The sequence below is a fragment of the Engraulis encrasicolus genome, chromosome 24 (assembly GCF_034702125.1).
Source record: "Engraulis encrasicolus isolate BLACKSEA-1 chromosome 24, IST_EnEncr_1.0, whole genome shotgun sequence".
Classification (NCBI taxonomy): domain Eukaryota; kingdom Metazoa; phylum Chordata; class Actinopteri; order Clupeiformes; family Engraulidae; genus Engraulis; species Engraulis encrasicolus.
In genome coordinates this window covers 37,890,338-37,903,405 of record NC_085880.1, presented here as the reverse complement: position 1 = coordinate 37,903,405, position 13,068 = coordinate 37,890,338, and the positions used below count along the sequence as shown (strand labels likewise).

The window sequence follows — 13,068 nt, the reverse complement described above, 5'->3', positions numbered from 1 at the left end:
CACACACACACACACACACACACACACACACACACACACACACACACACACACACACACACACACACACACACACACACACACACACACACAGACACAGACACACAGACACACACAGACTCTCTCTCTCTCACACACACACACACACACACACACACACACACACACAGACACAGACACAGACACAGACACAGACAGACACACGCACACACACTCACTATCTCCTATATACACCGACACGCTACGTACAGAATCTTTCTCTCTCAAACACACAGGGTTCATGTGAGAAAGTGCTCTCTCTCACTCTCTGACAAACAAATACACACACACACACACACACAGAGACACACACACACACACACACACGCTTTCAATGGACAATATGTTTGTTGGGGGGGGGGTGTTAAGCAACTCCATCAACATCTGATAGTTGAGGGGAGGATGTGGCGTCCAAGAAACCGACATGCTAATTTGGCACAGCTGATTGTGCGTGTGTGTGTGTGTGTCTGTGTGTCTGTGTTTGTGTGTTTGTGTGTGTGTGTTCGCACATCTGTGTGTGTGCGTGTGCGTCCGTGCACATTGTGTGCCTGCACATTGTGTGTGTGTGTCTGAGCCTGTGTGTGTGTGTGTGTGTGTGTGTGTGTGTGTGTGTATGTGTTCACACATCTGTGTGTGTGTGTGTACGCGCGTGTGTGTACGCGCGTGTGTGTGTGTGTGTGTGTGTGTGTGTGTGTGTGTGTGTGTGTGTGTGTGTGTGTGTGTATGTGTTCACACATCTGTGTGTGTGTGTGTACACGTATGTGTGTGTGTGTGTGCATGTTGTGTGTGTCTGTTTCTATTTCAAGCACCAGCGCTAATCCCTCACTGTTGTGGTATGTGGAAAATGCATCAGGACTCCAGCTGTTCAGCCACAGCAGTCCCCCGCTGCCTGCAATTTCAGGAGAATTTAGTTGTTGTTTTTTTGTCATGGGATAGATAGCCAGGGAAGAGAGGACAGAGGGGGACAACGGGGTCTTTTGTCGCTGGCCCAGGTAGAGAGAGGGGGCCCAAAATTGGGTTTCCATTACATTGTAGGTATTTGATCAGAGGGGGCCCTTTCAGATGACTTTGTCCTGGGCCCAGCAAAAGCTGTCAGCGGCCCTGTAGATAGCACATAAAGTCAGCAATGGTTGGTTACCCACCAAAGTCGGAAGGGGGGGCTGACAATTTCAGGAGATTTTTTTTTTTTTTTTTTTCATGGGATAGTAACGTTCACACACACCAAGGTCGAGAGGAGGGGGGGACGGTCGTCTTAGTTCCAGAGGGCCGCTGACAGGTGGAGTGACAGATGGGTTCGTCCTTTAAATGCCTCTGTGATTAAAGCTAAATATTGGTTTGAAGCGAGGGGCTTTTGAGGCCCGTCTTTCCTGGAAACACGGTCATCACTTTAGCTTGGAAGCCTCGCACATGGGGGGTGAATGAAAAGTTGTTACATCCAAAAAGGAAGAAGAACGACGACTTGATGGTCTGACCAGGGCCGCTGGCGGCTTTGGAGGGGTCCAAGACAAAGTCATCTGAAAGGGCCCCCCCCACCCAATACAGACAATGTAATGAGGACCCAATTCGGGACCCCCTCTCTCTCTCTCCCCGGGCCCGGGACAACTTATCCCTTTGTTCTCCTTGTTGGCTTCCCTGGGTCTGACCAAATACGCAGTTACAGGTTTTTCTTTTTAGATCTTCAGGTTCCTTTGCGATCACCACGGCTCCCCCACTGATTATAGGCCACTGGGGCCAAGTAGGACCAAACTTATTTTAGACCTTCTATTTTAGAACTACTCAAACCACTATGCTCCTCTCTCCTCTCCTTTGTGTGTGTGTGTATGTGTGTTTGTGTGTGTGTCTGTGCACGTGTGTCTATGTGCATGTGTCTGTGCGTGTGTCTGTGCACACGTGTCTGTGTTGGTTGCATGACTTTGTGCGTGTGTCTGTGTGTATGTGTGTGTGTGTGTGTGTGTGTGTGTGTGTGTGTGTGTGTGTGTGTGTGTGTGTGTGTGTGTGTGTGTGTGTGTGTGTGTGTGTGTGTGTGTGCTTGTGTGTGTTTGTGTGAGTGTGTGTTTGTGTGTGTGTGAGTGCATGCGTGTCTGTGTGAGTGTATGTACAGTATGTGTGTATGTGTGTCTCTCTCTCTCTCTGGCAGACATGTGTGGGACACGTTTGAGTGACGCGCACACCGGTTATTATGGTTCTCCTGGGCAAGTTAACATCTCACCAAGGCTTTGACAAGCAAATAAATCTATGAGTTTGGTGCAGTTGTAATATAAAGTCAAAGTTGTGTTTTTAGAGAATGTAATGCTTCTGTTTTGGTTTGTGTTGTTTGTGCATGCATATCCTGACAACTAAGCTTTATATTATAGTTTTTTTTGCATAATTACAGGGATTATGCATTGGAATTGCAAAGTTAATGTTATGCTACCATTTCTAAGCGATTTTTTTTGTGTGCATAATATGCTGTTTATGTCTGTATCAGTATAGTACCAACAAATCACGTTGCTATCAAAGCGAACTCTGCTTCACTTTTAGTTATATACAGTATGGCTAGTCTGGCCCCCATTTGAGATGGAGCTGCGTGTTTTCTTAGGTAGCCCCTTAATTCCACTGTAGTGTACCATCTGAGGCATGCTGTCATAGTCATTGTAAGGATAATATTACCATTGTAATAATACTCTACTACTATGACACATCACAGGGCCTTTAGTAATGCACTACGAGTCCCATTCTGATTGCATTCTGGTAACAAAACATTTATAACGCTGTGTTAACGCTGTGTAAGACACAGCATTATAAATGAGCTGTTACCAGAATGGCAAAGACCAAGTCGTAATGGATTACTAAAGGCCCCGTGCACTGTCATAGTAGTGTAGTACCACAGGAGGTACGGCGTGCTTTAAGGGGTTAACGGGTTAAACATCACCATCTCTCTGCGGCTCTCTCCAGGTCTCCTGAGCTCCGCGGTGGGGCCCTCTCTGAACGGCTCGTCCGGCCCGACTGCGGCCCTGAACGGGTCCAGTGCCGGCGTGGGCTCCCCCTCCCTCTGGACCGGCGCCCTCACCTCCTCCTCCTCCGCCACACAGTGTGAGTACTGGCCACGTGTTGCTAATGTACAGTGTGCACCACCATGTTAGCCAGGCCACGCCCTCCTAGTGACACAACACCTTCGGCATAGCGTCTAGTCAGGCCAAGAGCAATTTAAATATCGTTTCTGATCTCCCAAAAAATTGGGAGCTCCACCCACTTTGTTGGAAACCAGTCAATCAGTAGCAAACCAAGGGAGGCGGGTCAAACATGCCGTTTGAGAAACGTTAATTGTTATACTCTTGGTCAGACCAAGTCCCGAAGAGATTTGAGAGTCGATGATAATCAGGCTACCACAGTGTATAATGACACCCATGGTGCGTTCAGGCTGAGTGATAACAGCGCCGGTGCCCGTTCCCTCCCGCATCTCATCACAAACCGTCCGGCGTGTTCACACCGCAGATCTTAGCGTTCGTGAACTGGAAAGCCGGTTCGCAATGCGGTTTTTTTCCCCCGACAATGTGAATGTCAGAAGGTTCATGCGGGTAATACACAAGTCACGTGCGGGAAAATTCAGACACTAGTATGAACGTGGGTGATTCACAGGTATGCACTTTAGTGCGGAACGTACGTAACTGATGCGGGCACCAGCACCACTCTGGTCGACCTGAAAACAGTATCAGACCTCTTCAAGAAGCATGGCAGCCATAATTGGGTAACACTTTACTTGACGCCGGTGTCATAAGCATGTCATTACAGTGTCATAATACTGTCATGAAACTGTCATAGATAAGTCATAAACAATATGTCCATGTCATTAGCATTTCATGACGGTTGGCCTTAAAGGATAGTTCCGGCGTAAAATGAAAGTTTCACCATCGCTTTCCCATGCCACATAATGTATCTAATGATGAGCCATTCCGGGCAATGCCGCGCCGTTATGGAGTTAGCTTATTTTAAGCTTTTTGGTGAAAAACGCAGCCAACGCATCACGGCGGGGCCAATTATAAACCTATTCTTTTCTGATGTTTCCCCGCTATAAACAACTTCAAAAACGCTACACACTTCATCACAAAGGTCTCGTCAATCAAACCGAGGCACAGAGAATGTCATCGGACCACACAATCTTTCACTGGCCAGTGTTTTCAGAGGTGTCTCACTGTTGCAACTCTCTGACCCGGATGCAGGCTACTCAATCAGGTGGCTAGGTAGGCTAAACATGGTCCGCGGTTCGCACCGGCTACGACCGTAAAATGAAAAGCTGGAACCCCGACCGTTTTCACCGACTGCCACTGTCTAAACCAGCCATATTACGGGAATGGCTAATAGCATTAGAAGTGGACGAAACTGGCGTAAAAACCCGGAGGGATCGCTACTACCGTGTGTGCAGGCAGCAGATTTGAAGAGTTGCATGGAGAGTACAGGTAGGCAGACTACTCTTACAAAGTAATTGCAACACGGTATAATATAACATGGATTCAGCTTTGTAATAACACACCACTGGTGGTGTACTTACATCTGTAAGAGTACTTCTAGTACGACTTTATAAATTCCTCCAGCCCTCCTCCGTTGCGTAATGGTCCTTCTGGCCTCGCGCGCCCTGGCATCCGGGTCAGAGAGTTGCAACAGTGAGACACCTCTGAAAACACTGGCCAGTGAAAGATTGTGTGGTCCGATGACATTCTCTGTGCCTCGGTTTGATTGACGAGACCTTTGTGATGAAGTGTGTAGCGTTTTTGAAGTTGTTTATAGCGGGGAAACATCAGAAAAGAATAGGTTTATAATTGGCCCCGCCGTGATGCGTTGGCTGCGTTTTTCACCAAAAAGCTTAAAATAAGCTAACTCCATAACGGCGCGGCATTGCCCGGAATGGCTCATCATTAGATACATTATGTGGCATGGGAAAGCGATGGTGAAACTTTCATTTTACGCCGGAACTATCCTTTAAGTGACATTCGGTTATGGCAAAAATAACCTTGGGTTGCCTATGCCATAACCGAATGTCACTTAATGCCTACAGTCATCATATGTTCATGACATGGACATAATGTTTATGACACGTGCATATCTGTGCTATGACACTAGTATTATGTAATGCACTGTAATGACATGCTTATGACACGGACGTCAAGAAGCATGGCAGCCATAATTGTTGTGTTTTAAGGGAGACTACCACCACCAGAACTCAAAGAAGAAAGACGAGATTTGAAGATGCGATCTAACACTGAGTGATCTGATTCTTAGTTGTCATTGGCTGATAACCGTTGAAAATCAGGCATAAATTGGGCACACCATTCCAAACGAAGATTCCAAGTGTGTTGACCTTAAACGCTTGCGTCTAAGTTGATAACGGGAATCTGCAGCAGTGTTAGATAAGCCAGTGGTTCTTAACCTTTTTTTCTTAACGCACCCCCTTACCTGTGCTGAAGAGAAGTCGCGCACCCCCAACCCAAACTTCTACATGTGTATGCATGCTAAAAATGATTTTAAGTGATTCATTGCAATAATTATTGCTTGGGACATTAATCAATACCTTAATGACTTTAAAAGGGGACCAAACATGTTTTAATTTTGTCTTAAATTGGGCTAAATATAATGTTCCAAACCAAAATTTTGGTTGCAACCTCAACATAATCAAAATCCTGCGCACCCCCTGAAATCTCAGGTGCACTCCCAGGGGGTGCCTGCGCCCCAGGTTAAGAGCCACTGAGATAAGCAATAAGCCACTTGAGTCCGTGGGTCCACTCGTGCTACAGCTCCCCTTACCCGTTATAAATCGAGCACAAACCCAGCGCCTCTCTTGGCTTATTGCTTAAAAGGACACTGTGCAGGAAATGGTGAAAAAAGGTACTGCATCTATGCTGCTCATTGAAACTGGGCTGCCTATTGCCAAATTTGATCTTTACATGAAAGTTTACTAAGTAATAAACCAATATTAACTAGTATGGTCCAATTACAGTCATTTTTGCAGCTAAAAATGGCTATTTTAGGAAATTCAAAATGGCGGACCATGGAGAAGATCTCCCTTTTCATATATGAAAAGTGCAATTTTTCCAGTCATAATGAATACTTAGAATTTGATGGTGGTGGTAAGTATTCATGAAAAAGGTAACATTAGTGAGTGGGCAGCATGAATTTGGGAAATGAACAACTAAGAATCTCACACAGTGTCCCTTTAAATATCCCTTTTGCTCAGTGTGCAAAAAATACAGGGCACGTTTTTTTATAACATTGTAGAGATTTGCAGACAGGTTTCTCAGCAGGCACCTCGAGAAATGCGTATTGTGGCTTAAAAGCAACATGAAGCAGTGATTTTAGCCTTGTTTCTGAAACTGAGCCAGCGATTCATGTGCTGATAACAAGGCGAACAGAACTTCTGAATCCACTTTTGTGGAGAGTGCTGGCACCTGCGGTTGTGGTGGTTAGCAGCAATTACTACACCACATCATCCTGAGCAAATGTGGAATTAATTCATTTCACGATAAAGGTCTGTTTATTTTATAGAGAAACACACCCGCAGTGTTTGACTCTCAACTGTTATAGCATGCAGCCAGAGGAAGACCCAACCCTGTGGTGATGTTTTAAACAGAGAAGGGGGAAAAGGTGTGTGGTCCGCTGAAACAAAGTCTTGGATGGTTTGTTTAACTGTGTTACAGCAGTTAGAGCCGTAAAGAGACGGGTGTTTAAGTAAAGTGAACCAAATGGCAGGCGTAATTACCCAATCATGTTCAAATACCCGAGTTAAATAATGTTCCATTGTTCCTCATTTTCCACTGAATTAGGGCAGTTTTAGTCATTTTTAAGAATCATCTCCTGGATTTTCCTTCATGGAATGTTATCCTTTTTGATGATATTCTCTGGTCAGTCAGTCAGTCAGTCGCTTCTGCTCACGATGGAGCTGGAACATAAATAACTCAGTGAAACGTGAGGTCTGAGAAGCTTGTTAGCACACTGATTGGTGTGTGTGCGTGCGTGCGTGCGCGCGCGCGCACGCATGTGTGTGTTTTTGAGTGTGTGTTTGTGTGTTTGTGTGTTTGTGTGTGTTTGAGTCTGCGTGGGCCATAATTGCCATCTATTTGGACCTCAGCTGAACACATGGTGTGAAAGCCTGTGGTCTAGTGTTTATATCACTTGATGATCTGCACTGTCATTCACACACACTCACTCTCTCTCACACACACACACACAAACTCTCCTCCTTCTCTATCTCTCTCTCTCACACACACACACTCACACACACACACACATACACATACACATACACATACACAGACACAGACACAGACACAGACACAGACACAGACACAGACACAGACACAGACACAGACACAGACACAGACACAGACACACAGACACACAGACACACACACACACACACACACACACACACACACACACACACACACACACACACACACACACACACACACACACAGCACACACACTTTCGCTGGTTCGCTGTTGCTTCATCAGGTTCACTCTCACTGTATTGTCCACGTTTGACTCATTTAATACGCATGGCAATGTGTTGGTGCAGGAAAAGTGTCCAAGTAGTACATGTGACCTGCAACAACTATATCCCCATTTCCACTGCATGTCTATATAAGCCCAGAAGAGGGCGCTGTTCTGTGGGGCCTCCAGACCAATTCTACAGCCAACACTTGGCTACTGCATTTGACCTTGCAGGCCAAAAAGTGGTACCATGACCAGTGCCTCTGATGGCTTTCGCAGAAGGATAGGAGCGGGAAAGGATCTGCACACTGCTTGCAAAAGACTTAATTTATTAGGAGCAACGTTTCGATCAGATCTATGATCCATCCTTTCCCGCTCCTACATGTGACAGTTGTTTGATTTGGCACCTGCTGATGCTTCTTTGCTGGATGTGCGCACTTTCCACTACACTCTTTCGCAGAAGGATAGGACAGGAGTTAAGATTATGTGGCCAGGAAAGTGAGTGCATTTGGCTAGATGCTGGCCTTCGCCATTCTGCCTGGTAGGCTACTGTATGTGTACTATATAACTTCCTATCCTTGCACACACGCGTATGTGTCGGGAAAATGCCCTGTCTTAATCTAGTCTTGCTCAGGGATGCAAAATGAATTTCAGTCAGTGTAAACTGACAATTAAGTATTATGGTTCCATCTCTCTCTCCATCCTCCTCCTCCTCCTTCTTCTTCTATTCTTCTTCTTCCATCTCTCTCTCCATCCTCCTCCTCCTCCTCCTCCTCCTTCTTCTTCTATTCTTCTTCTTCCATCTCTCTCTCCATCCCTCCCTCTCTCAGGCCTCTCGTCCGCCTTGATGCTGCATCCGGCCTCCCAGGCCTCCCTCAGTAGCCTGCTGCTGTCCAGCGTCCAGGCCTACACCCAGAGCACCCCCTCCCCTCCCCCCGGCCTCGCCCCCATCCACAAGCCCAACGCCGGACCCAACGCCGCAGACTGCCACCTCAACGGCCACGTCAAGGTATGCTTGTTGTTGTTGGTTTTAACCCCTTATTGCAGCACTATGGCTCTCTGTAATATCATGGCAATGTTGTTATGATGTAGTTAAGCCTTTACAGCAAGTGAATAGAGTTGCCGGCGACCCCTGCTGCAGTAAGAGGCTACCCAGCACAATCATACTTCTTTTTTACCATATATTTTTTGGGGACCTTTTTTGCCTTTCTTTACGACAGTGCAGCGAAGAGTGGTACAGGAAATGAGCTGGGGGAGAGAGAGAGAGATGGGGAAGGATTGGCAAAGGACCTGGGGCCGGAATTTACATTTAAAGAATGGTTTATTTTATTTTGATAATAATTAAACCATATAGTTGTGGCATTAGTTGTGAGTGCACCACCTGGCTACTAAAAAAACGTCAAAGACCCACACACAGGTGTACTGTGTGGACAAAACATACGCGTATCCTCTTGACTTAAATTGGCTTACTTGCTCCATTTTGGTAGCCTGACAAGCCAGTAAAAACTTGAGAAAGGCCATACGGGCCGAAATGTTAAATTGCAGCTCGATGGACAAGACTGTGCGGTATCTTCTTCTAAAAAGCCTGACCAGCCAGACCATTCATTTTGAATTACTTTGTCTTTCACGAATGGTCTGATTACGCTTCTCTGGGCAGGGTTTTCAGTCGACCACCAGACGGGCGGTGTTACATTACTTTACATTGCACTTAGCTGACGCTTTCATTTATTCAAAGCGACTTACAACTATTATTTTTCAGGGTATTGGTTACAGTCCCTGGAGCAATGTGGGGTTAGGTGCCTTGCTCAAGGGCACTTCAGCCATGGATGGAGGTGTAGGGAGAGGTCAGGGGGGATTTGAACCGGCAACCCCTTGATTGAAAGACCAACTCTCTAACCACTAGGCCACGGCTGCCCTGTTACCAGCCAATAAGGCAAACGGACTTGTTGGGAGCATAATAACATACGTCATGAACGTCAACTGTCAGCGATTGGTCAGAGCTCATTTCAAACCAGCGGTGAGCTCACTCCTCTCACCCAAGCGCTACAGGGTATCGAGGATCCAGACTAAACGGGGGCACACACACACACACACACACACACACACACACACACACACACACACACACACACACACACACACACACACACACACACACACACACACAGGAACAAAAATGCCAACATACACACTTTGGCTGTGGTCTACCACTTCAGTGACTAATGTATTAGATGATTCATTTCACACAGTGGACACACCAGTGTGCAACACACACAGACACACACACACACACAGACACACACAGACACAAACACACACACACACACACGCGCGCACACACACACACTCCTACCCCAGCCTAGCCTACCACTTCCTCTATGATTTTTCTTTTATCGTTTGCCTGCTAGGCGCCAGTGCTAAAATTTCTGCTGGCCTTGCAACAGTAAGCCCAACATAAAGGAGGTAACGCTATACTCCCACTGGGCGCTTTTCAAAAGATGCCATTGAATATGGGCGCTACCATAAATACTGTATGGTGTTCTACGGTAGCGGTGTTTAAAGAGTTTTCCGTTTTCCTATTTTGTCCTTGTGATGTTGAAAGACGCTATTGTGTACCACATTGATCTTTTTGACATCAGCTGAAACATGAAAAGAAGTTGTGAAGAAGTATTGTGAAAGCGAAAAGTGAAAGTGAAAGCCCTACTGTGGGAAACAGTACTCCACAGCAAGTGCACACTGCACACAACAAAATTGCATATATGCCTCACCTCTACAAGGTGAGCCCGCAATGCCACCCGAAAAGGCAGCAGTGTGGCAGGACACTATACAATGCTCAGGTACAATGCTCAGGGTACCTCAGCCATGGAGCAGGATGGGGGAGAGCACTGGTTAATTACCCCCCACCCCCCCACCAACCTGGCGGGCCGGGAGTCGAACCGGCAACCTTTGGACAATACGTCTGACGCCCTAACCGCTCTGTCATGACTGGTGACGTGCGTGTGCATGTAACGTGTGTGTGTGTGTCTGTGTCTGTTTGTGTGCGTGTGTGTGTGTGTGTGTGTTTTTGTTTGAGTGTGTGTGTCTCTTTGTGTGCGTGTGTGTGTCTTTGTGTGTGTGTGTGTGTGTCTGTGTGTGTGTGTGTGTGTGTGTGTGTGTGTGTGTGTGTGTGTGTGTGTGTGTGTGTGTGTGTGTGTGTGTGTGTGTGTGTGTGTGTGTGTGTGTGTGTGTGTGTGTGTGTGTGTGTGTGTGTGTGTGTGTGTGTGTGTGTGTGTGTGTGTGTGTGTGTGTGTGTGTGTGTGTGTGTGTATTGATGGTCGTGTTTGTATGTGTGTCCCGTAGCATCCTGGGTCGGTGTACGGTCGAAGGCCGTCTGCCTCGCTGGCCGACGTGGTCCTGAGCCCCGCCCACTGTGACTCCTCCCCCCAGAACAACACACACAACCCTGCAGAGCCGCTCTCTAGCAAGTCCAGCTCCGATGAAGGTTGGCGCATGCGCACGCACGCGCGCGCGCACACACACACACACACACACACACACACACACACACACACACACACACACACACACACACACACACACACACACACACACACACACACACACACACACACACACACACACACACACACACACACACACACGGCTAGAACAATATATACACTAGAATACTGTTTTCATAGACTTATACACGCACACGCACGCACACACACACACACGGCTAGAATACCATCATCAGGATACTGTTTTTATAGACTTCTGTCTGGCACACAAAAGCCCTTATTGTGATTTAGAAAAGCCTTATCCCATCTACTGTGATTCAGCTGTGTACATGTTTACATGTCAGATATACAAGGCCAAGTGTGTCTCATCATAGTGTCTCGTCAGAGCCAAGTGTGTTCCATCATGTTTTTCAGTAGAAACATTAGGAACTCCTAAACTTCAAGTGTTTCTCGTAAAGGGACTTTCAATTCATTGGAAATCTAGAAAACTGCATACTTTGTGCATAGTACTGAGCTGAAGTTTGTACATGTTGTTTTGGGACAGCCTGTACTGTTGTACTTCACTGTGAACCATTTTACAAGATTTGTTTTGCTTTGTATTTACGGACCTGACACTTTGTTTGTCATTTGGTAGCCATTACGTTGATACCATTTCTCATCAGTATATTTTATGAAAATACCGACACATATTGGGTAACTGATAACCAGATGGATGCTTTTGAGAATGTTACTACATTATTTGCTACTGACTAATGGTGTGTGTGTGTGTGTGTATGTTTGTTTGTGTTTGTGTGTGTGTTTGTGTGTGTGTGTGAGTATGTGAGAGAGAGAGAGAGAGAGAGACAGTGAGAGAGAGAGAGAGAGAGAGAGAGAGAGCGAGAGAGACAGCGAGAGAGAGAGAGAGAGAGAGAGAGAGAGAGAGAGAGAGAGAGAGAGAGAGATCATTCTCTCACATAAAGCCCCTGACAGTTGGCGCCATCTTGGCATTCTCGAGAACGTCGTCGCTAACTAAGTTAGTAACTTACTTGATTGCAATGCAATTTCCCATTGGGAACCAAGTAAGTTCCTAACTGTTAAACAACGATGCTTGCGAGAAACTGGGCCCAGAGCTGGTGTGGGAATGTGTATGTATGTTTGAAAGCACTTGAGTCAACTGTATAATGGTGACATTGCGCGGTATCAATGCATTTTGATTCATTGATTTAATGCTTTTCCCATCTCCTGCTGTAGGATCAGACACGTTTGTTGAAGTGGGCATGCCCAGGAGCCCGTCCCACTCGGCCAATGGGAATGACCTGAAGCAGATGCTGGCTTCCTGTAAGACGTCGTCTGGGAAACGGCAGACAGTGGAACTTCTTCAGGGCACCAAGAACTCCCACCTGCAGTGCGTACAGTAGCGGAACACCTCAGAAAGAATGGAAATCTTTGTTCATTTGTATTTTTTTTTAAGCTATTTTTTTGTGACAGGACAGTTACAGAGGGACAGGAAATGAGCGGGGAGAGTGAGATGGGGAAGGTCCGGCAAATGATCTGGGTCGCCGGCCCTAACCCAGGCCGCGGCAGGGCCGGAAATATTTATTTTTATACTTTTAATATAAATGGGTCAGTGACCTTTTAGTAGTAGCACACGCCGGGGTGGTGCAACCACAGCTATGGATGAAATAATTTTTTAGTGACGTATCTAAAAAGCATTTTAATTGCAGTACATTAGTACTAATGAGTCTCTTCTCTGTCTTATTAGCACATATGAACTGTGTGTGTGTGCGCGTGTGTGTCTTCAGTTCTGACTGCCTGCTGTCGGACGGCGACTCCAGTTCCTCTGACAGCCCGGTGGCAGACAAGAGGGCCCCGGGCAGCGAGCGGGCAGCGGAGAGGGCGGCCCAGCAGAACTGCGAGCTGATACGCCTCACGTCACAGTCGGCCACCTATGCCAACATGCAGGTACATAAGCAGGGGCGGAGCTGTAGGGGGGGGCAAGCAGGGCATTTGCCCATGGGCCCAGCGCCCTCCCGTATTGGTGGTGGGCGCCCTGTTGTGACCTTTGCAGGCCATATAGGGGGCCCTGT

At 46.8% G+C, this 13,068-nt stretch overlaps 1 protein-coding gene across 1 annotated transcript in view; it reads left to right on the top strand.

Moving 5' to 3' along the window:
* The window catches only part of LOC134441319 (protein bicaudal C homolog 1-B-like), a 136,033-nt gene that overhangs the window by 105,522 nt on the left and 17,443 nt on the right, over positions 1-13,068 (top strand). Inside the window, exons 11-15 of the mRNA XM_063191589.1 lie at positions 2,973-3,110; positions 8,333-8,511; positions 10,842-10,983; positions 12,233-12,386; positions 12,784-12,943. Of these exons, the coding sequence (XP_063047659.1) occupies positions 2,973-3,110; positions 8,333-8,511; positions 10,842-10,983; positions 12,233-12,386; positions 12,784-12,943 (773 nt within the window). The remainder of the gene's footprint in view (positions 1-2,972; positions 3,111-8,332; positions 8,512-10,841; positions 10,984-12,232; positions 12,387-12,783; positions 12,944-13,068) is intronic.